Source organism: Serinus canaria, chromosome 1 (genome assembly GCF_022539315.1).
Source record: "Serinus canaria isolate serCan28SL12 chromosome 1, serCan2020, whole genome shotgun sequence".
NCBI classification, from domain to species: domain Eukaryota; kingdom Metazoa; phylum Chordata; class Aves; order Passeriformes; family Fringillidae; genus Serinus; species Serinus canaria.
The window spans coordinates 90,120,239-90,146,151 of NC_066313.1; the positions used below are offsets into that span (position 1 = coordinate 90,120,239).

At 40.6% G+C, this 25,913-nt stretch overlaps 2 protein-coding genes across 15 annotated transcripts in view; one reads left to right on the forward strand and one right to left on the reverse strand.

Annotated features, from left to right (window-relative positions):
• Positions 1-7,104, forward strand: part of CARS2 (cysteinyl-tRNA synthetase 2, mitochondrial) — a 41,073-nt gene extending 33,969 nt beyond the window's left edge. For 5 of the 7 annotated variants that reach the window (XR_007778926.1, XR_007778930.1, XR_007778931.1 and 2 more), the window contains one exon: positions 984-1,148. Coding sequence is in view for 3 of the 7 variants with exons in the window: in XM_050980668.1 (XP_050836625.1) it covers positions 984-1,058 (75 nt within the window). In the remaining 4 variants the exon portion in view is untranslated. Of the gene's footprint in view, positions 1-983; positions 1,149-1,617; positions 1,682-6,998 lie in introns of those variants that run through there. The other 2 variants (XR_007778928.1, XM_050980675.1) reach the window with 2 other exon arrangements.
• NAXD (NAD(P)HX dehydratase) overlaps positions 2,224-25,913 on the reverse strand; it is a 50,909-nt gene continuing 27,219 nt past the window's right edge. For 6 of the 8 annotated variants that reach the window (XM_050980692.1, XM_050980725.1, XM_050980719.1 and 3 more), the window contains 5 exons: positions 16,135-16,185; positions 15,952-16,056; positions 15,480-15,600; positions 6,983-7,103; positions 2,224-4,480 (listed from right to left, as the gene is read on the reverse strand). In XM_050980692.1, coding sequence (XP_050836649.1) covers positions 4,330-4,480; positions 6,983-7,103; positions 15,480-15,600; positions 15,952-16,056; positions 16,135-16,185 — 549 coding nt within the window. In that variant the 3' untranslated portion in view covers positions 2,224-4,329. Of the gene's footprint in view, positions 4,481-6,982; positions 7,104-8,382; positions 8,507-8,775; positions 9,025-12,431; positions 12,552-15,479; positions 15,601-15,951; positions 16,057-16,134; positions 16,186-25,913 lie in introns of those variants that run through there. The other 2 variants (XR_007778943.1, XR_007778944.1) reach the window with 2 other exon arrangements.

Below are 25,913 nucleotides of genomic sequence, written 5' to 3' on the forward strand. Positions count from 1 at the left end.
TGAGGCTCAAGCAAGCCAGCAACTTCTGAAGTCCGTGTGCAGGTGGAAAAGCAGCACCATAGATGAAGCAGACAAGCCTCAGCTCCATCCAGTGCAGACTGGGAACCCCCCTGGTTTGAGGCAGGGCAGGGAGGGGGGGTGGGGCTTGAACAGAAGCCTAATTTTCTCAAAAATCAGCTTTGTAGAAAGGGTAGTTTCTCCTTCAGGTTCTAGCTTGTGATTTCCCTAGTCTGGCTTCTTCTGTCATGTTGCTCATTGCAAAGGATGTTGGCTGAAGCTACTTATCTTGCAACAGACTGATTAAAAAAATTCATGGTTTTTTTTGTTGTCATTGTGGCATGCTTGGAAGCTATGCTACCAAGTGAAATGTATTTCACTTTATTCATTTTCACTTAGGCATCAAAGTTTTCATTTTCATGTAAAAAAAGATTCAACAATTCCAGCTGTTCTCATGAGACACTGCTCATGGAACGTTGTTGTGTGTCAATGCTCAGATTAACTTTTATTTTCAACCACTGCAAACAGCTGGTTCTAAATAGAATGTTCAGTTTAGCTGTATAATTGCCTTTCAGCAGTAAGACAGTAGCACATAACAGAGACAAAAATCAACAGGCTTCTGTCCTGAGTTCAGATCAGATATGTCCAGCAATATATTTGTGTGTATTGAGCGTTTTTTCAGGAACATGAACCATTGAGACTTGAAAATACAATTGCATGAGTTGAGTGTAGCTGCTCCTGTGAGAGGCTGCAGCATTCCACGCTGAAGAGGTGACATTTCTACTCTCTATTTCTTCACTCTGAGCTAGGAAAAATTGTCTAGTTTTGTTTTACAACTGTGAGCATTATTAGTAGCAGTGGCATTCCTGTGAGACTGTATTACCACCTTTTTTTCTCAATTGAATGAATAGCTTTGCTCAGTGAATCTTGGTTAAAAGACCTGTGATCCAGTTGGGCAGGACTGACCTGCTAACTTTCTCTTACAGGACAGAGCTGCTGTTTCTACCTGGGAAATTGTGGAAGGAGGGCAGACAGAGAAGCAGACTGAGAAAAAAAGCTGATCCTTCATCCTTGGACTTGTTTTTTATTTCAGCTACTTCAGCAACTCTTGTAAATACTAATTCTTTCAAAATAAAATCTGTCGAACAGAATGGCTAAAAACAATAGCATGTAATTTGAGCAAAACTGTTGGCACTAGTACTTGGTAAATAAATACAGGCCTTGCAGCACAGGTGGTGGAAGCATCCACAATGCAAGGCAGCCCAGGAGCAGCTGCACTGATTTAACACTGTGAGGTATGGGTCTGTTCTACTGCAGGAACTGCCCCAGCCCAAAGGCTCTGTCGTCTGCTCTCACCCCATGTGGCTGACCTGACAGAGTTTGAACATAGTGAAGGCAGAGGCAAGAACTTAGGCCTGTCTTTAAGGTGAAAGCACTAAAGTTTTATGCCTGTTGGTCTGACAGTTCTGTTCCTCTCAGACATAGGAACGGGGGATACTTTTAACCTCAGAGTATTTCCTTACTGCAGTGGTGCTGCTTTGATCCTGTGAAACCTTTACCTGTAATATGATGGTATCCAGTTACCTGTAAGGTTTGGTACTTTTGTTTGCTTTTGCACAGAATACAAGGAGACTTCCGTAGCACTGGAGTGTAGCACACTCAGGATCTCTCCAGCATTGTGAAGGTAAAATTAGGTTTTATATATATTAGTATATATATTAGTATAAAGTATGTTTAGTTTTTACCTGTTCATTAACCTTTTTGCTGGCCATGGCTGCTGTGGCTGTGGGCAGAGCCTCTTACACCTGAGGTGACCTGTGTTCTAGGGCCTGTGTTGATACAGGCTGGTACTTACCCAGTACCTGCACTTTCTTTAAATCAATTTACAAAAACATAAGAACATGGGTTCATGTTCTACAAGGCACTTGTGTGTTTTCAAAGTGTCTGTTCAAAAGGATCAAGGCTTTCTTTTATACTGTTGAGAATAAAATGTGCAGCTATTCTTCTGCTCCCTTTTTCCATTATCTGTACTTCCAGAGAAGAGTCCAGATGTGTACTGTACAGATGTAGGGTGTCTCTTCATTCAGCACTGGGGCACAGGTGCTTATTTGACACAGCTGGTATTGTACATTTGCTCGTGGCAGTGTTGTTCTAGCAAAACAGAGTGAATGGTGAGCATCAGCTCAGCTGCTGTGGAAAATGGGATCAGCACACACCAAAGTCCAGTCAATTTGCTATTATTTTTATTTCCTACCAAAAGAAACTGCTACATTTCCAGAATGTTTAAAAATTGTAACAATTCGTATACATTAGTGAATAACAGAGTTACAACTTCTGTGTAGCTTTGAACCAACAGGGCAGGTTGAAATCCATTGAGCTCTGTTAAATTGATTGACTTCACCTACACATCATTTAGATTATAATACCACTGATGTTCTAATTACAAGAAGAAAATCACTTATTTTAAAGGCAGTAGCTGTTTTAAAAATCAGTTTTAACTTTCTGATTTCATGTAAAAGTAGTCAGGTTTCTCAAATACATTTAAGGGGGGAATTAATAGCTTAAGTTTCCCCAAAGATGAAGACAGTTCACAAAACTGCTTAAATTAAACACTAAAACCCCATTTCTTTAGAGTAGTCTGTGAACCCTCATAGAGCAACACAAGCAAACACTTAAAAACCTATTTTAAAAATAGGTAACTATTTAAAAAGAAAAAGAAAAATGCATCAGGGTGAGGTAGTAGTCACAGTGCATCCATAAATACCAACTCTAAGGGCTGAAGGGAAATACCTGGAGTAGCCTTTCTGATTCTGGGTGCTTTCTGCAGGCAGCTCTTGCAAGGAATGAGAACAGTCTGACTGGTCTGAGTTCTCCCAGCTGACATTCCAGCTGGGAGCACTGCAAGGGTGGCTGTGCTGAGCAGGTAACATCCCCTGCAGGAGCCAGATGTTACATGCTTGTTCCAGAGCTATAATGAGCAGCAACACTTGGAGCTGGAGTGGAGGGTCAAGGGCAGCACCCATTGAAATTTCCTTTGCATCAACTTGCCTCCCTCTCCAATCAGGTTCAATCTCTACAAGCTTTGACTAAATCTCTAAGAATTTAAGGAATGGTCCTGTGCAAAAAAACAGAAGTTCTGCTTTACTAATGCTTGCCTGCTCTGCCAGTGTGCCAGGTCAGTGTGGCCCTGACAGTGTCTGTCTGTCCTGCAAAGATAAGCAAAAGCCTCTACGCTTTTTGCTCTAAAAACTTCTGCTTTTTGCAGTACTAAGGACTGCACCTGAAGCTCAAACACTGACCACCCTATTTCTGTTCCTGCCTGTGACTTGCAGCACATGCTGCCTGCACTCTGCTGTGAAGGCACAGGTATGAGCCATGGGCTGCCTTCTGTCCCTTCAGCTTGTATTCCTGCTGGCTCATCACTGTCCACCTACAGATATGTGTGCTGGGCTCTCTGAGCTCTAACCCAGCAGGCAGCTGGACTTCTAGGAGCACTTCACTGTTCCATGATCACTGAGAGCTGAACCAGTTCTGCTCAGTGTCACAGAGTTTCATGCCCCACCTAATACCTCTCCAAATGACAATTTCACAAGTTCATTATATTGAATCAAGACCAGATAAAGAAACATAAATTTATTTCTTTTCCATGTAAGCCTAATTATTGTTTAATGAATTTTACTGCCAAGATACCTATAGCATATCTTTATTCTGCCAAGGGGGAACCTTTTAAAAAAGAATAACAAGACATTGCAGGAAGGGATGCCTTGTCTACATGAATGCTGCCTCTAGGACTGGGAATGGGAAAAGGCAACTAATTACATTCAAAATCTACAGCAACTCTCATGCATTCCCTTTCCAAAGAGGCTTACTTTTTGCTTCTTACTCTACTAGCACAGCAAAAAATGAAGTGCAATAGCTAATTCTAGATAAAGGGTCTAAGAATGGCAAGTGACAACCTTGGTGAAATCCAAGAAATTCAGTTGAGCTGGTGGAAGAATTTTATCCAAGTATCAAGTGCATTATTTTTTTGCTGTTCACACTTTAGTTATTGCTCAATAACTATCAAAAAGAACAGAGGAATACTTTCAGTTTAGTTTTATTATATTATAACAGATCTGCAACTACAGCTTCTTTCAGCCAAAACATTTTTGTATTCCAAACTCTTAAAAAATATCTACATTAATCATATTTTTCTATTCTTAAAAATAAAAAAAATCTACCTAACATACCAATGCTGCTACAGCACTTGAAAGGGTGCATTATGTAAATTCTACGGTACATGTAATTACTCTTGCAGTCATTGTTCTTTTCTTCTTCTCTGCTGCTTTGGCTTCAGGTTTCAAAAAGTTTGTTAAAAGCTGTTCCAACTTCTGAAACCATGTCAGAGGCTGTCATTGAACGTCCAAATTTCTGAAAGGCTTGGTGGTTAGACTGCCTTGTGAGAGAGCAAGCTCCAAATGCAGCCACTAGAAAGGGATTTTGACTGAAAGAAAACAAAAATAACATTATAAAGAGAATCCCAACACTTGTGTGCAATCTGTGGTGGTGGACATCATCTTTATACCCATAAAAATCAGCATTGCCAGGAAGGCCTCTTAAGCAAACATGTTTTCACTGTTGCACTGCAGAGCATCTTTGTCTGAATTCTTTTAATCAAATACTTCTCTCCCCATTGCACAGCGTGTGACTGAGTGAGAAACACCACCAGGGGCCAAAGCACCCAAAAGGCCAACTGGCTTAAAAAGTGGGAAAGGTGTTCCATGTCTAGTTTTACTGATGTGAAGCTTCATGCTTTCCTTCAGAGGAAGATCAAAGGCTCACCTGACAGCCTTTCAACCCCCTTTCCTCTCCATTCTCTGGGTAACTCCATTCAGTTTCTGTCTGCAGAGGTAGGGGAAGGTCATGGGGATGCACACAAGAGATGATTTTCAGCAGGGCCATAGAGACTGCTCCAGGGCCTTCATTAGATCAGCTTAAAAGGGGTGCAGTGGCAAGTGAAGGCCACAACACAAGCTATAGCACTGCTGTAATGCCTCCTACACACTTATGAACTGCCCAAGAGTGTGTACCCAGATCCAGACCTGCAATGCTGAACCTCCCCCAGAAAAGCCAGCGCCTCCCAGAGCATCCTTTCATAGGCTGGGCCATGGGAGTCACTTCTGCTGCCTTAAAACAGAAAACAACTGCAGAATCGTTCAGCAGCCAGTCCTGTGCTTCAGGTCTGGCAGATCAGAAAGCTCACAAAGCTCAGCCTCAGCTGAGCATTGCTGCCTGGAACACACTGAAGACCTCCTGACTCCTCTGGCAAGTGAGAGTTTTGAGAAGGACCCCAATGTAAAACACAGACAAAGCAGGACATGGCTTTACAATTAGGTGCTGCTACCTAAGCAAAATTTCCATGTACTCATCAAGGTGCAGAAGTATTTAAGGCACCTTGAGAGTTAATCCTGGATGCTTGATTAATACTGCTCTGAAACAAGAGCTGTGTACAGGCTCCTGGGCTCAAGGCAGCTAAAGCACCAAACACATCAGCATCCTCTCTACTCAAGTGAGGAATCCTACCTACTTTATCACTAGCACTCCTGAAAGCCAGCACAATCTCAGTGCTGGAACACCTCTCTGTACAGAGCCACTTTGAAATGCCAGAGCCAGGCACAAGCTGGAAGGACTGGCTGGGCTGCCTGCAGTGCAGTCTCCAAGCGGATGCCCTGACTCATTGAACCCAAAAAGCTCCTCCTTTCCTGCAACACATGAGGTAGGCAGGATTGGTACAGCAGGTGTCTGTGAAGGGTCACCTTAACACCACTGCAGGAGACACAATGCATTGCTGATGCCAATTATACTTTTCCTTCACCTATAAAATAAAGGAGTTTCTGAGCAAGCTGTTTAGTAAAGCCACAGGAGCTCAAGTCAGGAGAGCCTGGAAAACACATGCTGTGTTTGCTAATCTCTCCAACAATTTAATACTGTTGTGCTGTACCCCATGCAAAAATGAAGTCACTCTTTTAATGAATTAGAACAGAATTCCTCCTTTAGTGACAGCTGCAAATTCAGATACCCAGAATGACAAAGGAAACCAACGTTTCCTTTGTCATTCTGGGTATCTGAACACCAAAATTCTGAAATGTAACATACACGAGATTGTGTATGTTCGATTTTAGAATTTTGAAGCCTGAGGCACCTTGTGCAGTGTCCTTGTGGTAACACAAACACAGCTTGGGTAACTCCCAGGGACATCTGATACTGTACACATGCAGCATCCCAAAGACTACAGGTCTCCACTCCTCAAGCTTCCACAGCTCCTGACTTGATGAGAAGAGGGATTGTAACTCCCTGACTGCTTACATTCCTTTCAACTTTATTTGAAGCTGATGCTTTCACAGAAAGACTCCATGAGTATCTGAACCAGCCAGTTCAGCAGGAAACGACACAATTTAACTAAAAAGCCAAAAGCCATCTGCATGGCTGCTTTATGTACAACCAAAGTGGACTCCCATTTGGCCTTAAAAGATTTATTCTCTTTGAAATTGTATTTTATTTGCAAGTTTCAACATACCTGCCCCACTGAATTACATAGCCACAATGCAGGAGGATTCACCAAAATAGAAAAAACAAAGCCAAACAACATGGCTTTTGAATTACAGAGCCAATGACTACCACTTATTTATCCTTTCTACTTTCTGCCTACGTTCAACTGTTTTTAAAACACATACCTCATACATAAATGTCCTTATGAAGAGATCCAGAGGCTCTTCTTCTGCCCCAGACTTGGGAGATGTTAGATTACTGAAGGGTTTTGTCTTACTATAATTATTACTATTATGTAGGCTGCTCTAGAACACCCTTATACTTTTTAAAAGTACAGGGATACCTTCTTACCAAAATCTCCAATTTCATTTGGAAATTTATATAATAGGAGGTCAACAACAGTTACCATAGGTGAACACAGACTCACAGCAATTAAGTTATTAATTAATATTCATACCCATTTGTTTTTTCAGCTCCAGCAATAAATGCCCAGTGTGCCAAGACTCCAAGAGAACCAGAAAGGAGGTCCCCCTGTCCACCACATCTCCGGCTGCTCCCTTCGTGACTGCACACAAGAACTGTGAACACACAAACCAAAACCAGAGTCAGGTGCTTTTATCCCTCTGTTTACAGACAGCACTGCAGCTGCAAGGGTTACCCTCTGAGGCACACAGCAACTAACAGGTGGGAGACTTTACACAGGCAGCAGAATACGCTGAAATACACTGTTCTTAATAAAAAAAATGCATTAACATTTTTAACATTTTTAAAAATACTTTTCTCATTACCATTTAATCCTTTGCACATAATACTGCACAATGTGTACACTTTTTTCACTTCACTCAGCCTGCACAGGTGAGTTTAGTTGTTCATGTGGCATGATGAGCCATCACCCCAAACTGGACCAGGTCCTTCCACAAAGCCATTGCACAAACATAACTCTTCAGGGTCTCTGACCTTCAGAGTTTGCCAATGTAAACCAACATGTTTACAAAAAGCAAATGCAAAGCAGAACTAAAATCTCAAATGTTCTACCACATCCATCACAAAAATATTTTATTGAAACAGCTCTTTCCTTAGGCTTTGTAAAAAGAACATGCAAGACAGATTTATTTTTGTTCTGCCAATCGACAGTGTCCTCACCATCCGTGTATGTTTCTGTCAGCAGTGTCACTGTGGATAGGCTGTGTCAGGGTATCAGATGTTACATTTCTATTTTAAATATACAAAGAACCTTGATCAAACTGATCTCTTTGTGCAGCTTTAACTATGAGGAACACACAAATGGTTTCACTACATTTAACTCCTTTGTTCTCCACTCTCAACAAGCCCAAGCAGGAAGCCTGAAGGACATAAAAGGGCACATAAAAAGAAAACAGCATCAATTCTGCTACCCTTCTCCAAACTCTCTTGTGGGTATACCTACCCTTAGCTTTTTACTTGCTTGGCTCTGAAAAAAAAAACCAGGAAAAATTTATTTTCCTCTCCTAGGGGGATAGAAGAGCTGGCAGAATCATGACTGGCCAAGTGTGATCCTTAGAATCTCCAGTCAGCTACTGCAGGATTCAGGACTGTGCACACAATCACTTGTATGCTGCTGAGCATGCCAAATATACAAGCAAAGGATAAAGCAAGACCAGGCATTGCTTGGACAATAGCTCTCACCTCAAGCCTGGGCTTGGTTTCCCCAAAGAGTATAAACACAGCAGCCCAGGTGTTTTAGAGGGAGTACTGCCCATATTTTTAACATTTGAAAAAAATTTTCTTTTTCAAACGAATGGAAAAAAATTTGCACAGAACTGAAGGACTTGCAGATACATCTTTCTAACTAGCAAATGGTAAAAAATGACATCATACCAATAAATCCCTTCCAGTTCATGTGCAACAGCAAAGAATTGTACTTCACTTCCATTTCCCAGGGATCCTTCCAGCAGTAGCTGTGGGGCTCACAAGGCCAGGCAGTTGTGCGTGTTTGCTGCCACTGAGAGGGCAAAGATTCATTAGTCACAACGAGCACAGCACACACCACTGCAGCCTTGCCAGCAGTTCATTTTCCCAATCACTCTTCTCCCCTTCCCCCTCCCCCTCTCAAATTAAGATTCTGGATGTGTTTCTCAGTGAGCAGTAGCTAATGTCAAATTTCACAAGTGTAATGCCCTTCTGAGTTAGCTATCTGAAGAAGGTATGCCCTTTTAGGTGGAATGATTTATTCTTATTTTTATTTTAAATACAGTGCTTTGGAGAAATTACCTCTAATTCTACTACTTTGAAGATGCTATCTCACAGGATTTTCACTTTGAGGGCTTGAACTCCTGGCAGGAGGCAGGATGGAAATCCTCTGTTCAAAAGCTTTGGGGCCTTCTGACTGACAGCTGAGCACAAGCTCCTGCTTATTAGCTGTATGTCACCATCTGCCACTATTCTGTAGCCCCACAACCTTCCAGTCATTTTTGAGCTGTACAGGAGAGCAAGATCTCAAACTAGGCCAATTATAATACTCTGAAAAAAAAAAAAAAAAAAAAAAAAAAAATGAAAAGAAGTGGTCTTTTGTTTGTGGTTTTAAAAAGTAAGTCTCAAATATGTGCAGACTACCTCACAGGCAACAACAAAAGCAGACCTTTGTACTCTGCACACAGATGCTGGAAAACAAATCCTTAAAATACCTTCAAAGAAGCAGAACTAGAGGAAATTCACTTGAATGAGGAGGGAGATATAACACAATTCTTGTGCAGAGGCTTGGCTGATCAAAGAACATCTCAAAATAAAAGGATGATGAACATGACGACAGGCAATGGGAAAAGGATTTAAACCCCCTTCTGAATTACAGCCTTTATTAAGAGCTTTTAAAATCTAAGAAGGAATCCCACAGTGGCATCGAAACAAACTGCCATTCTGCCAAATCAAGACAGGATACTTTTCTCACCCTTCTAGAACAGCAAAACAGAACTGCTGTCTTCACACTCTGCCAGTGCAACATCCCCACTGCATGTCTGAGCCCTGCTGTGAAGACAGTTCCAGCAGCTCTTTCAGGACCATGGGGGTGATGCCTTTATGTTGCACTGAGCAGTCACAACCAGTGGCAATGTTCCAAGACCTAGATTAGCTGGACATGGCTGAATAGTCAGCTGTGAGGCCAAGGTGGGCAGCTCTGCTCCCTGGAAACATGCACAACGCTCTGCTTACGTGGGGATGAAGTTGGCTTTGATGTGTTGTACATCAGCAAACAGAAAATATGGTTCTTGGAAGAGCTGAGGAGACCAAGATGAGTGGATGTGGGACAACAAGGAAACTACAAAGACTGAAATCACCACAGTGTGTCAATTTTGAAAGGGCAGCAACCAGGGCCACTTAAGGTCAATTAGTTTGACACCAGTCTGGATTAAAACAATAGAGAGATTCAGTTTTAGTCCCACTGATAGAAACACACAATTAATGCTGGTCAAGCTGGCTGTTACAGCAGGGTGTCTAGGTCTGTCTTCTAACAGGTCTGAGCAACCAAAGTCATTATTTCTCAGGTTAACGAGAAATACCCCAGTATAAGTAGCAGACAGCTTTTTAATGAAAACTGATTTATACCAAGTAACTCTCAGGGAAAAATATTACCATACTCCCTAGCACACATAAACTATCAGAAGAAAAGGGTAGATGAAATAAAAATGTCATCACTGAAGAAATGCCTGCAAGGAGATCTGCTAGAGTCAGAACAGCAACAGTCCTATTCAAGAGTTTGAACACAGTCTCAGCAAGCAAACATCACATAAATACTGCCAGAGCTTTAGGTAGCAAATACAACATGTCCCTCACATATAATCACATGGATTTCCTGTGTACTTAAATCCATGGAAATAATTTGTACTGAAATGAGTGCAACAGAAACAAAAAATTGAAGGCTGTCATACTGACAGAATATTGTAAAGTAAAATTCAGAAGTTTTAGGCTTCAAACAATTCAAAACTCTGCCCCAGGCCAAGTCACTTACTAGGTCTATGTTTAAGGTATCTTCAAGAAGTTCTGAAAAGCGAGTGACAATATAATATTTGTGAAAGCATTCAGACCACAGTGTCACACCTAGCTGAAAGAACTCCCAGCCTAAATTTTGCTACTGCCAAAAGCCCAGAATTACCTGTTTAAGGGTATTGTATGCTTAATTAAAAAACCAAAACACAAGAGTCTGCTATATAACTGAAAATAGCTGTTCTCTCTTGGAAGAAAAAAAAAAAAAAAAAAAAACCAGAGTGCAGTAGTTTTGCTGACTTCAAGCACTACAAGTTAACAGGGAAGCACAGATTTTGATATGGCTGTATGCAGGCAGCACCATTTACAATGCCAGCTCTTAGAAAACCAAAGCTTTTCTAACTACAAATGATAGTGTGTGTCTGCTTGTTCCTGATTCACCATGTTCACCCAGTAGCGACACAAATAAATGAATATCTGGGGTGGTTTTTACTTTTGCATTTAGAGCACAGCACGTGAAATATGGGATAGTTTAGGTGCTCTGATGATGGTCAAGAAGGCTGAAGAGCCTACGTGAAATCTCACATTTATTGAGACAGCAAACTGAAAGACTGGAGATTTAAATTTAACCCTTGAATTTCAGACATCCTGAACAAATTCCTTGCACTTGTTTTCCTCTTACAGAGGAGGAGTATTACACTCACCCTAATGTGGTCAGGAATCCATGTATGAAACATGACCATTCCAACTTCTGATATGACCCAACTGGATCAATCAGCTAACAGCCACCCCACACAACAAACACACTCCAGTTTAATTAAAAGATTTCCATTTTCTATGCAAATAATGTAGCTACCAAGGATCATCTGGCCCCATCAATGCAAGATTTTGACCAATATCAGGTTTTTAGTAAAATCTCTTACCAATATACATCTCTGACCTAGCCTGTATTTATTCTAGTAATAAATTTATCTTTTTCCTTTTGCAAGTTTGTTCACAAAAGTAAATAGCTGGAGATCATGGATTCCCAGGAACGTGTCCCAGAGTGCATACAGACAGGGAAACCAAGTTTGATGACTCTGACTGGAGAAACAACTCAACTGATGTGGAAAATGTAAGTTGGCTTTTATATAAAGGGTGCTTATACTTTTTTATTCCCTAATCACACTTTTAAAACTTAGGTAAGTCCTTGAGTGCGAGACAGAGCAGTCAATTTAAGTTGAGATGAAAATGACCCAGGTTCTCCATTAGTTTTGTTGGGCAGGCACAGGAGCCAGGGCCCAGGTGAACAGTGCCAGGGAGAAGCTGGCTGGGCTGCAGGTGCCAGAGACAGCACAGTGGCACCAGGGACAGGAACCATCACCTCCCCATTCTGCTCATTCAGCAGAAGCAGGACTGGAGACAAAGGTGCTGCCTCTCAGTTAGAAATCTCTCACTTTTAAATCTAGGTGAGATTTGCTCAGCAGCTGTGAGTGAGCCAGACAGTGACAAGCACTAAACAGCTTCCTTTCCAGCTGTGTGGGGAGATGAATGGCTGGAATTAGAAGCACTACCTGGGGACTTATGGAAAAAGTTGGCTTTTTACCCTTTAACCAGTACTCAGTATTCTGCCTCACATGCTTCCTTGCTTCTTTTGATCATAAAGCTGCACCTGAGCAACTGGAGAGAAACCAAACTTGGCTACTGGTTCCAGGTAGAAGTAGTCCCAGGTAGTAGCAGGATGGTTCCCAGAAAGCCTGACTTTTGGAAGGGAGGAGGGTCAAACACAGAAAAACTCACTATAATGTTTAAAAACCAAAATCCAAATACTCTAATTCAAGGACCTACCCAAATTTTAAACATGTTAGGAACTGAGGCTGGTATAACCACACTTTATTATTGACCAGTTCTCCAAAGAAAAATAAAGAGATAACCTTAGAGAGCTGTGCCATAGTGAATAAAAGCTGACTTACCTTTTACCCATAGGCTGAGTACTCATTCCTACCCTGGTCAGTGATGGCACTGATATCACCTACCAAGAGCATGGTGAAGCTCATCTTTGTAGAGCAGGGAATCAACAACTGTAGACCAAGCTATAATGTGAAATTGCAAAAGGAAAGAGAAAAAGAGTATATAAAACTTAATTTAAAATCTGGGTGATTACGTTTACAGGCCAGTTGGCAGCTCACTACTGAAATGGAGACAAATTTTAGAAAGACCTCCTTTATACTGGAGGGCTGCTACTGTTTCACAGAGGCCAGTATGTGACTTTAAGGCCATAAGGAATCACCTGCACCATCTAGTCTGATCTGTGAAAACAAACTTTAGAGGTATCCAGACACTTCAAAGTTTGTGAATCTAGCAAAGTTTCAGGTATGTGGCTGTACTAGTTAATTTGCCTAAATTAACTAGTACAGTTAATTTAATAAACTTCAGCTTCCAATCAGAATTTATTGAGCCTCTCTGTGTAGATTACAAAGCTTTTTGCTGAGGGTAATTCTTCAGCAATACCTGACACCAAATCACCTGGTAACCCTTTCTGTCTTCAGGTAGCAGAATAAACTGTCTACTGCATTTCCTACAGACTCATGAATAAAACTACTGTGAAAATAACCACTACTATCACTCTAAGCTATAAAGCATTCACAAACCCAGTCTTTCTTACTGCAAAATATGACATCTTCAAAAAGCCTTCCTTCCTCAACAACTAAGCATAAAAAACTAAATTTACACAGTTAAGTTTGCAATTTCTCAGTTTCTGGTTTTCCTGGAGAGCACTGAGACTTACTTTTCTCTTTTTTTTTTTTTTTTTTCCCAGGAAAGCCCACATGCAGTATTTTCCCATAGGAGAAAGTTTAAAAGTAATATATGTAAACTACAGTGTCAGTATGCTGAACACAGGAGGTCAAACAGGAAATGCCTAATAGGTAGGGCTTAAGCACTACAAATGGATGATGACATAACAAATAAAAGGCAAGAGGAGTACACAGATCTTTTCAAAATGTTTGATTGTGCTCAGAGGACACTGGCCCGATCCAATAACCTTGGACTTCCCTGATGTATGTAGTCTTAGCTGAAAAAAAATGACATCAGATCAAAAGAAGAGACAGATGAAAAACAAGAGCAAAAAAAACCTGAAGAATTCAAGGTCAGTGACAGGACAACATATTCCATGTTTGGCACAGAGCACACAGTAGAATCTCCTTTCTCAATGTAATTTTGCATTTGAGAAGCTTTTAAAAAAATGACCAGCAGATCAGACCCAAAGAACATTGTTGTTAAAAGGAAGGTGAAATCTGAAAAATTCCCAAGTTTCTGCAAAATTCTCAAGAACCTTCTTCAAAGTCATGCAAACTCTAAAATCAGTTCTTGTAACAGACATTATAACCTGCTTTCTTAGCTCAGCAATGCTGCCTGTAATGTCTGTAATCCAACAAAGCACCAGTGATAGCACCAAAGTGAGAACAAGGAAGCAGGCTATAGCTGGACATAAATAAATGGCTATAAGGGCACAGAACTGTTTTTTATTTCAAAAACAAAAGACACTTCACTAGTAGAAGAAAATACCACAACACAACAGAGACAAATAACAAGGTGGGGGAAAAATATAACCAAGAAAAAAACCCAAAAGCACACAAGACATACATGAACTTGTGCCACATATGAACATTCAAAACTGAAACTGGAAAGAACTTCACTTGTTTCCTGGCTTTTTTTTTAATCCTGCATGACAAGAGACATTGGAGACCTGTCCTGTCTCTCCAGCAGGTATGGGGATACACTTATCTCAAGAGTAACAGTTCAAAAGGAGAACAGACATATAGATAAATGTACGAGATAATGTACTCCATCTAAAGTGCTCACCCAGTCTTCCCAACATTCATTTAAAAAGCAACAATCCTGTATAAAAAGAATATTGTTGACATAAAAGCAGAGGAAGAAAACAACTACAATGCTCTAAAGCTCTCTAGCTGGCATAGACTGGAGTCAAGACATTTTATCCTCCATTTCATCCACCCTTAAGCCTGGCCTGACTGTCCATGGTTACAAATCAAGTCTGCTGCAGGTGCAAATATGACAAAAAATTCTTCCTGTGGGGAAAGCTGGGTGCTGTGTGAGGAAGGTCCTTTCCCACACAGATGTAACCATACTGCTTCCAGGTCCCACTTGTTGAATCTGCCCTGACTGGGTACGTGGAAGGTGGCTCTGCACAAACCAGTTGTCACATTACATCTGCTTTTCTGTTACAAAAGACTTCCATGGCTCCCAGTAATGAAAAATTGACTGTATATACAAAACAGTTCTGAAGCAGCATAAACATTTATCAGAGATTAGCATTTCAAGTAATTAAAAGCAGAGCTGCTGCTTGTTATGTATGTGAAATAACACCATGCAGGCAAAATGTGACGAAGGCACTCCTGAATTAATTTTATACTGATCACAGTACATGATCAGTATAAAAAGCATCAGACAAGCAGCTAATTTTATTAACCATATTAGTATGAGACTGGTTTAATGGCAATCTAGAATTAATTTTTGATTTGTCAGGACTGCTGTAAAGTCATATGTGTACATGCTAATCTGCAACCCCATGATGGACAGCATCAAGGAACTGAGCCTAAAGACATCTTCATCCTCACACACACTGATACATCCTGCAGAGTATTATTTTGTATCAATTTAGCAATGACAGCTGCACCTATATAAACCATCTCAGCAAAGAACTTTCAAACAGTTCACAAAGATTAAATGATTAATTTCTCAATGTCCATGTAATGTAAAATATAACATCTGTAAATGTGAAATAAAATCAGCAACTCTTTTCAGCAAATAAAGTTAGTTGCACTCCTAAAATATTAATTTACACAAATCATCTAAGGTGATCAGCAAAGGCAGCAATCCCTCTAATCTTCAGGGGAATACTGCCAATTGCTATACACTCTACTGGACTATGACTGAAAGCAAACAGAACAGAACAGAACAGAACAGTCACATTGCTAAAAGCAGAAGGCTTCACTTACCCTTCTCTCCATCAGAAATAAGATCTCTTTCTCCCTTTTGCACAACTGTCAAATTCCCCATGGCTTGGCTGAGTCTTAGCACACATCCATGATGATCACTACTGTCTACGGGGTCTCTAAGCTACAACACAAGAATTCCACACACAGTACATATTTTGCTACTAGAACAACATATTCTAACACATGCTAGTTTCATATGCATGGGGAAAAAACAGCAACATCATCAGTCTTTCTGTGTATTTTTTCTATACCCATTGCAGTGTAAAAAAATGCATGAGAATGAGTCTTCTTTAAAAAAGAGCTCAGTTTAAGAATATGCATTGCTGTGGCAATCATCCTATGAAATAATAACCCAGAAAGTGTTTTTCTCACATACAAGAAACAGCACTTAATATTTAAGCCAGTAATAAGTTACTTTTTTTCAAGGACAAAAAGACTAGATACATCAATACCAAAAAGGCAAGCAGCTCACCATGGCTTCATACAGTCTACTGAACTCCATATAGTTTGGAGTAAGAATAGCTCGCTGGTAGCCTTGAATAAGAGAAGGCTGCTGGGAAATGAGCCACAGTCCATCCTGCAAAACACAGTAAGAACATTTACTGAACAGATTCTTAAATGTTAAACCACTGACTGAAATAAAGAAAATACTTACTGCATCAATAATGATAGGAATTCCTTTCACTTTCGATTTCTCTATAATACCCTGCAAAAAATGCAGATACTTTTAAGATGCTTGTTAATTTATATTTTATAAGATCCAAACTAAATTCATATAATAAATCTGACCATGCAAGTTGTTTTTACAAAGTGACAGAAGAAGATCTGTTATATTCTGCAAACTAATATAAAACATTTTTATATCAGCAGGTAATTTTACAGTCACAATGTTTTCTCCCTGGTTTAAGTGTCCACAGAGTTGGTATGTGTATTGGATACTCATGGCAAGGTTTTGGGAGGGGGAAGAGGGGCTACAGGGCTTCTTCAAGAAGTTGCTGGAAGCTTCCCTCATGTCTAACAGAGCCAATGCCAGCCAGCTCCAGTGCAGTCCTGCTACTCAGCAACAGTGATGGGATCACAGATTTTAAAACAGGATAAAGTTACTGTGCTGAATCAATTGCAGCCAGAGAAGAGAGAAGTGAGAACATGTGAAAGCTACAGCCCTGCAGACATGTGAAGGAGGAAGAGAAGGTATTCCAGGCTCTGGAGCAAATTCCCCTGCAGCCTGTGGTGCAGGTCATGGTGAGGCAGCTGTGCCCCTGCAGCCCATGGCAATCCACAGGGGAGCAGAGCAGGTGGATGCCCAAAGGAGGCTGTGACCCCATGGAAAATGTGCACTGAAACTGGCTCCTGGTAGGACCTGTGGCCCCATGGAGAGAGGAGTCCAGAGTGGAGCAGTCTGTTCCTGAAGGACTGCACCCCATGGGAAGGACTCATGTTGGAGCAGTTTGTGAAGAACTGCAATCCATGGGAAATCCACTGGAGAAGTTTGTGGAGGACTGTCTCTTGTGGGAGGGACCCCATGGTGGAACAGGGGAAGAATGTGGAGTCCTGCCCGAGGAGGAAAGAGCAGCAGATGATAGGTGATGAACTGACCAGAGTACCCACTTCCCATCCCCCTGCACCATTGACAGCAGGGAAATGAACAATTTTGGAGTTAAAATAAGCTTGGGAAGAAGGGAGGGGTGGAGACAAGGTGTTTTATTACCTTCACCTTTAAGGTGGTTTTATTTCTCATTATCCTACTCTGATTTCACTTGTCATAAAACTCGATTTCCCCAAGTTGAGTCTGTTGCACATACTTCAATGTAACAGTAACTGGTGAATGATCTCTCCTGTCCTTATCTTAACCCACGAGTCTTTTGTTGTATTTTCTCTGCCCTGTCCAGCTGAGGAGAGTGACAGAGAAGCTTTGATGGGCACCCGGCATTCAGCCAGGGTCAACCCACCACAATAAGCAACCCAAACAAACAAGCAATCTCACCCACTCTGCCTGCTGTAGGAGGCATGTAATGCCAACACAAATCACACATAGTAAACATACCTCTTCAATTAAAATAAAACCAGAAAAATCCCAGGGAGTACTGCCTTGATAGAAATCTACCAATAACTATAATAACCAACTTCAGTTGCTTTGCTGCTGACAGCCCCACTGCAGTATTAGTTTATGTACAAACATCTGAGACAAGCAGTATATATGTCATTTCACCCGTGGGTCTGGAGGTTTTATGCTTTGAAAGCAAAACCAAGGTGGCCCAGACAACAGACCATTTGTAAAAGTGCTCTTTTCAGCAAGCAGTATCTCTGAGCAGACTGTTCTCTCTCCTAACCCAGAAGCAGCAATGACTGATCCTCAGGCTTTTTAATGAACAGTGGCAAACAGTCAAGTTTTTTTCAGTGTTGATTATTACAAACTCATTTTGAAGCTGGAGGGTTTATCTTTTTCCTGTGTAAGATAACAGAGCATGGTATCCATCCAAAAGTGTAATTAATTTTGAATGTTATTAAGCTCTTCAGATTAGCTATCATACAGCACTGAGCTTCACAGGTTAGCAAGACGTGATGTAAGGAATAAGGAAGCAATTTTTAATTAATATTCAGGGTACTGAACATCTCTCTTTTCTTGTATAGTGGTCAAAATAAATACCCCCCACCTTAGTCCTGGTAAATTATTACATATGACATACACATATGCTCACAAACATTACTGCCTGACTCTGATTTTTCCAATACCAAGGGAAAGTATTTCCCTTCCATTTTCTTTGTTGGGCACTGTCTGCAGTTTGGAGGCATGGGACTACCCACTGCTTCAAGCCTGAGGACTTGTCCCAACACACAGCTGTGGCTACAGCAGAAGCTACAAGAGAACAGAAACCTTTCCAACACAGACCTGCACAACTTGGGCTGTGTGTCAGACTACCAGCTGCTCATCTCCTTTGAGATCCCTAGGAAACACTACAGAGTCTTCTCTTATACTCAGCTACTTGAATAATTTTGAACCAATTGCAAATTTTACTCAACTCATATGGTTCAGCTACTGCTAAATTAGTCAAATTTATTAGTAAGTATACTTAAGAGCTGTGTGAGGATGGAGTCTTAAAACATATCTAGAATTAACTGTAACATTCTGAAAAACAGAGTGCCTTATCAAAGCTTTCAAGAAATGTATGAGAGAGTAATTTCTTAATTCATTCATGTTAATCTGCACAGATGTGCACAGCTCAGTTTTCCTTCAGAGAAGCTGCACTGCTTTGCCCTTGCTGTGTTAAGTTCATTTAAAATTATGTTTAACTTGGCTCACTTTGTGACAATAAAAAAGGCTGTGGATCTAGCAACCAGATTTTGTGTTTGCTGTTTGTATTTTCCTTGTACAAATGCATGTTGTAGATCCAACAGCTCAATTATTTTTGAATGATACTAAGCTCTTCTGATTAGATATCATAGGGCACTGAGACCCAGACCTCAGCAAGATCATCCTCCCCCAATCTTTGAAGGTACAAATATCTTTTGCTACAACCTGGCTTTCTCACTGGTTATAATTAGAATATTTTTGTACATTAGCAGCTTCACCAAACTCCTTCAGTACACTTAAAATGATTACTGCTCCACTTCCCACTAATATGAATCACCAGTTTATTCTAGTATGTCAGCCTCAGTAAGCCAGTCTTTCATGACACTTGATGTTCTTAAACTAAAAAAGATTTCCCCAGCAGAGTCAGTAAGGAAGTCTGAAGGAAGGCACCAGATCTCAGGAGTTGTTATCCTTCCAAACTGTTCTCTTAAATGCATTACAAGCAATCTAGGGAAGGAATTTTGCCAAAATTCTGTTCCCAAAGAAGCTGAAGTTTGGCAGTAGCTGTTATTGTTTGGCCCTTTTTCATGTTTCCTCATAATTGTCATCTTGGATGCTCTCTCCTAAATAAGCAATCCTGAAGATCCATGGTATACCAAGAGAATGTATGTATAGGGCAAAAAAAAAAAAAAGGAAGTTACAAAGTATGACAGTGTAAATAGCATCTGGAAGGCCAGATCACTGGTACACTTCAGAGAAACAAGGCATTTTTTTCCAAATCATGTTTTGAGAGTTCCTACCTCTCTAGCACATCCTCCACAATCCTGAAACATTTAACCTCCACTCTAAAGAGAAATTTCACCTTGCTAAGTAAAACCACTGGACAAGCAACTATTATTGTGTAGCAAGTCTCTGAGGTATCAGTTCCTAATCTAACATACTGAATGATCTTGGCTTGTTCTTCCTCTCCTTATAAAACAAGCAATCAGGGGATACAAAGTTGTTTGTCTTATTTAGAAAGCTCATTTTTTATTAAAAAAAATGCCAAACAATAAGAAAAACAAACAAAGCCCCTACCCCAGTCATTTTCCTTTCCTCTTTTTTCCTTAAACCCAGGGAGAAACTCATTGGAGACTGCAAGGAACCTCACAGAGAAAGTTCTGGGGAGGGAAGGGGTGATTTCAAAACTGTAATAAACCAGTAAAGATCAGGGAACCCCCCTAAGACAGCCACATGTTTGAAGGACACCACATCCACAGAAGAACCCCTGTTTCCTACTGATTGTGGACAGGACTAAGGGAGAGCAGCTTAGACATCTCATTTAGGGTGGGATGGATAGCCAACAGACATACCTGTCTCTCCTCAGCTATCACAGGGGGTGCAGAGACACTTTACTGTTTTATTTTTAGACACCAAGAATTAGGTGAGATGAAGCCCACTTTTAAACGCTCTATTTCTACAAATACCATATTAAAAAAAAAAAAACACCTTAAATATTTGCATTATTAGGAGTTTATGGCAATAATGGCAACATCCTCTATGCAGAGTATTAGCAAAAAAATCAATTTTCACCTGCATTTGTATCATGGTATTTGGCACGGAGTTTTTTTGGTTAATACTTGTAGATAGAAAAGAACCTTCACTGTTAATTGCCCAATTAATACAGCTCAGGCTAACTCTGCTTTCACACCAAAACCTATTTAACAGTTCCTGATAGAATTCTATGTATGAACAGAAAACATCTCTTCAGTTTTATCCAATGTAACAATTATTTCTATGGGAAAGGACTTAGAAGAGAACATCAACAATTAAAAATATTAAGAAATGTCACTAAGACAAAAGCTGAAACCAAAACACCATTGACAAGTGAACAGCAACACATTCAGGTATCAATGATAAGCCCAAGACATCATCCCTTCCCTTCAAACAGCATTTTGAGGAATATTGAGGATTTGAAGATTCTAGCTCCAGGACAGCCCAGTGAACAAACTTTCTGTGCACAGAATGTATTCTACTACAACAGTGGTGGTGGTTCAGCTTGGAGCAAGGCAGGAGAACTCCCTTCAGTTGACTCCTAAGCCCTCATGGACACCCAAAACTGAAGCACTGGACTCACAAGACAATCTTGGCATGAGTCACAAGGAGAGAGGGCAATGATGAGAAGAAGAGGATGATGCACTGCTGTCACCCAGCCTTACGGACCTACAGCCACACTGTGAAATTGAGATATCAAAGATAGAAATTTGGATCCTTCCTCTACAATTCACATCCTGGGCTAAAACTCAGTCTCTTACCTTCCATACTGAGACTGTTACTAATGGGGTTGGGGTTAATCTCTTGCTAGAGATATTCTTCTTTGTATCAGCTGGCTAAATACTTGGTAGTCCTCTGAAACAGTGATTCAAGGTTTGCGTGAGAAAAGGAAAAGAGGTGTCAACCCCCTCTTACTGAAATCAGTGATGATTAACTGTATTGCAACACTGCAGTACTCATGCTAGAACAAATCTGTAGCAGGAGTTTCCTCTCCTAATAACAAGCCAAAGAGGAAATTACCTGGGATTCACACATCCCATGAAGATGCTCTGCGGGGCAAATTCTCTCACAGTTATTATCATTTGTTAGCAGCACCAAATCCTTGACATTTAGAATTGCCCAAAATAGGATTTCAGTCATTGCAGTTTTGGTGGTGGTGGTTGAGAGGAAGAAAGCCAGAGAGGGTAAAATTAACCTGAATCTACTCCTACTCTACTCTTGAAATACACTATTTCCTGAAAAAAACCTTTTTCTTTGACTCGTTATTCAGGACTTCTACACAAGCAGCCTACTCAGTAAGAACTGAAAAAGAGCTTGTGTCACAGTAGAAACCACTGGTCTATCTGAGAAAAGGTAACTCTTTACTGTAATTTTAAAAATTTATAAAGTAAGGATGAAAAACTAATGTGTTTTCATTATTTTTTATTATCATGGAAGCTATTCCCTTCAATGCAATGCATTCATTGTAGTAGAAATCTGTTTCCTGTCCCAACTTTCACATGGGAATTTTAAAACAGATTCCCAAATCCAAATTCCAAACTTTAAAAGAAACCCAAAAGATAAAGCTGAAATACCAAATAAACAAAACCACCAAAACACACCAACCACCACACTTCCCCCAAAACAAACTGAAACAAAAAACCCCCAACACATGGATACCTGTACCACACACACAATGCAGAATTATTCAGGCTGGAAAGGACTGCAGGAGGAAGGAAAAAATGGGCAGGATACTGCTGAAAGAGGGCATGGTAATGCAGAAAAGCATGCTGTGATTTAACCATCTGACAGCCTGCAGCTGTGCTGTGAAACACAAGATTCACCTACACTGTACTAACATGGACATCCAGGACTCCTGCACCCTTCCACAAGTACTGTGGAAAAGGGAATGGGGCTGAGATGAGCCACTGGTTGTAAGGAACAGCCACATGGAGAATAGCTGGGAACATGTGAGGGGGGAATAAATTGCTATGGAGCTCCTGAGTACAAGCAAAGGATTCCTTATCAGCCTTGGAAGCTTTCACAGAGCAGTCACCCTGAGGCCCCGGGGCAGAGCACAGGTGGGGCTCTCTCAGCCAGTGCCCACAGCCTCTGGGAAAGAAACTCTGCAGTCTGGACTGCTGCAGCCAAATCCACGAGCCAGCAGTAACAGCCATCCTATTTATGCTGCCCACTTGCAACAGCACAAAAGCTGGTTCTCCACAGTTCCAGAGAAAAGACATTTATGTAGGTTTGCCACACCTAAGTCAGATACACTTTTCAGCTTTTTTTAATTAGATGCGGATTAGCAGAAGAATGCCTGCAGTGACTTTTAATATATTATTATTTTTATCACTACTTATGTTCTTCCTCATGAGCTAGTTCAGCTACAGAAAACTTTGGCATTTGGTGTTTACAAAGGGAAGAATCAGGAAATTAGAGCCAGTCATTTAATTATAAGAATGAATTTTAATGAACTGAACAGAAAACCAGACTTGCAGAATATATAAAGCAACATCTATCCCAAAACAGTAATTAATTTTCACACTGCCCTTTCTCTACCTAGCAAAGGAAAGCCTGCTTTACTTGACATCAGCAAGAAACACTGCTTTTCCTCAGTCCCTTCAAGAGTTATGTCTTGACCCACTCTCAGGAAAAGTCTCACTCATGTTCTCAAAAGCAATTCAAGCCTTAACATGCCATAATAATGGACAGTATTGACCAAAATGACATCCAAACACTTTAGGAAGCGGTGCCTTCAGCCCACTGAAAGTCCACTCCACTGCAACCTGCAAATGCTGAGTAGGTAATGACACACTCTTGTTTGGAAAAGGCATGCAGATGTGCATAACCTGGCACTGGGAGTGGCAGTCCCTTTCACAAAGAACCCTCTCCTGAAAGCTAGGATCAGAAACTGCTGTTGAAACGTCACCTATAATTTCTTGTATTTTCTGCACAGATGCTGCTCTCATCCAGCAATCCCGAATCCATGATTTTGTCAGAAACAGGGAGATAAAAGAAAAAAAGAGTCAAAATTTTCCTGTAAATGCTGCAGCTCTGAGCATTTCCACACATCCTCCTCCCCAAGGTGACCGGGAACAAATAAGTTCCACCCCAACACGCTGCAAATCGATTCCTACAAAAGGCACTGAAAGCCCTAGGAAGCATTTCTGCCTTGCTTGCTTCAAGCCTGGATAAATGCAGAGTTAGCAGGGACTCAGCTGCAATAGAGGTCAGGATGCAGCTCTCTGGTGGAGATGCCTGGAAGATGGGCTTGGCAAGCAGGAGTTTGTAATCTTGCACAGCTAGAAGTAGGCAAATATCCCAGGCACAGGCTGTGCTTGAGGCTACAGCCCTAGCTGGCAGGGGGGAGAAGCTTCCCTTAATATATTCTATTTGATGCAAGAAGTTTGAAAAACATTAAGAATGGAGCTCTGCTGTTTGAGATTCTTCCCATAAGAGCCATATTTTCAGAAATTTCAAAATTGGTTTTAGGCTTTTACTGACTCACTGATTAAAATGTGCAGTTGTCTCTTAAACATGCTTTTATTAATTCCTACAAACTGATCCAAAGACTCATCCTCCTTTCAAAAATCAGCAAAGACAATGAAAATCTCTCTTTGTGGACAAGACATATATATATATAAAATCACCTTTAACTAGCCCAATTGCCTGAGTTTTAATTTATGTATTTCTGTATGCATACCTGTCACTAATTCCTTAATCCTCCACTAAGCCCTCAAACCTTCTGCAAGGAATGACCACCACCTGTGAAAGAAGAGTCACCTAATAGAGATTAATATCCCTGCTCTGGAACAAATAGGTTCTTCATCTCGTGGTTTATGCTTCTTTCAATTTAAGTTGGTCTTTTGTCTTTTAACTGTAGTACCACATGCTAGGCCTTGTTTTCCAAAACAGATTTTCAGGTGCACAGCAAAATGTTTTACTTAAGCCAGGCAGAGTGTGATAAGGACTCTAAAGAGAACCCCTTCTACACCATCAGGCTCATTAAGTGCTTTGGGAGATGTTAGAAGCTGTTACAATTAACAAAGCTGAAGACGCTGTAGATGGCAGCTAATCAAAACTGTTCTAGCCTACATTTAAAAAAAAAGATGAAAATTATTCATTTGTAGATTCCTCCTTTGAATTCAAATTAGATCACTTGCCTTGAGCATGGAAGAAAACTGCAACTAACAGTTTCTTAATATCAGCTTCAATCACATGCTAAATTCCAGAAGAAGTGACATAAGCCAAAGCAGTGCCTGAACACAATAAGAAAAAGCAAAAGCCTCTGAAATACTGTCCTAGTTAGGAAAAAAATCCAGAGCACTCCTTTTTGCCTGTGCTCCCCCAAAATCATGGTCAAACAGAGACCATTTGAGAAGCTACATTTATACACACATTTCAGCCCTAAACACATGAACATCCACTTTTAAGTAATAATCCTTTTTATTGCAATCCAAAATATAAATATCTACATCAGAATAAATAAAAGCAGTAATTTTTCTCATGCTCTTATTCACTTAGTGTTTGCATTGACAATGAAAACTCTACAAAGTTTCCAATTTATAGCTGATTATGTTAACTAGATTTGGCATAAGATATTCATGGTCAGCTGTTGGCACTTTGTCTTAAATAAACATAAACTTAAAATGGACTTGTCATGCTTAAAATGAACTTAATGAACTGAACTTATCACTGCCAATTTCTTTTTAGGGTTTCTAGCTGAATGAGCTCAGAAAGAGCTCAAAAGACATCAATTTTTTGCATCCAGTTTTGCTTAGAAATGCTTTTGAGTATCAAAATCAAATTAAACAACAATATACGCCTACATGCAGAAAGCAAATAAATATCCCACTTCACTGTGAATGACTTTCATCAAGATCCATGACACACACTAGAAATAAATTCTGTTTGCAAGCTGCATAAACCTGTATTTAAGGTACTGTCAGCATATATTCAAACTCTATTTTTCTAATCAAGACATCTGTGAGGAAGCCACAGAATACTAATAGTTCTTAGCACAAGCAGCAGTAACTTCTTGGCATAACCAAGAGGGCATCTCTGCCTTGAGCTGGTGTTCCCAAGCTTCATCCACACCAGTAACACCATCACAAAGACCTGCATCCTAACCCAGCACCTGGCCCACCTTAGGTGACAGCATCCACACATTCTGAGTCTCATCAGGCCTTCTGGAAGCAATGAAGCTTGGCTAGCTGGAGATGAGTTTTTCACTGGATTCTGTCTGATCTGTGCATCAATGCTGGGCCTTGGGTGAAGGCTGACAGCACACACATCCCACTGGGTTTTGCCCTTGCAGCACCCCAAACAGAAGATTCCAGCTACCTCACCTCCTCCTAGCTGAGGGCTGAGAGGAGGAAGAGGCATGTCCTTGCTGCTACTTCAGTTCCTTATGGACTGCTGCATCCCCACAGCAAGAACCTCCAAAGGGTATAAACAGGGAACAGGCAAATGCACGACACAGGCTAAAGAATGAAGTTTCTGGAAAATAATTCTGCTGATTGGAGTTGCCATGAGCAGTGACTCCAAACAATAATACATTCTGTTGGTTCATATTTGTACATGGTGGTAGGTACCACAGACAATACTAATCTGTCACCTGCAACATT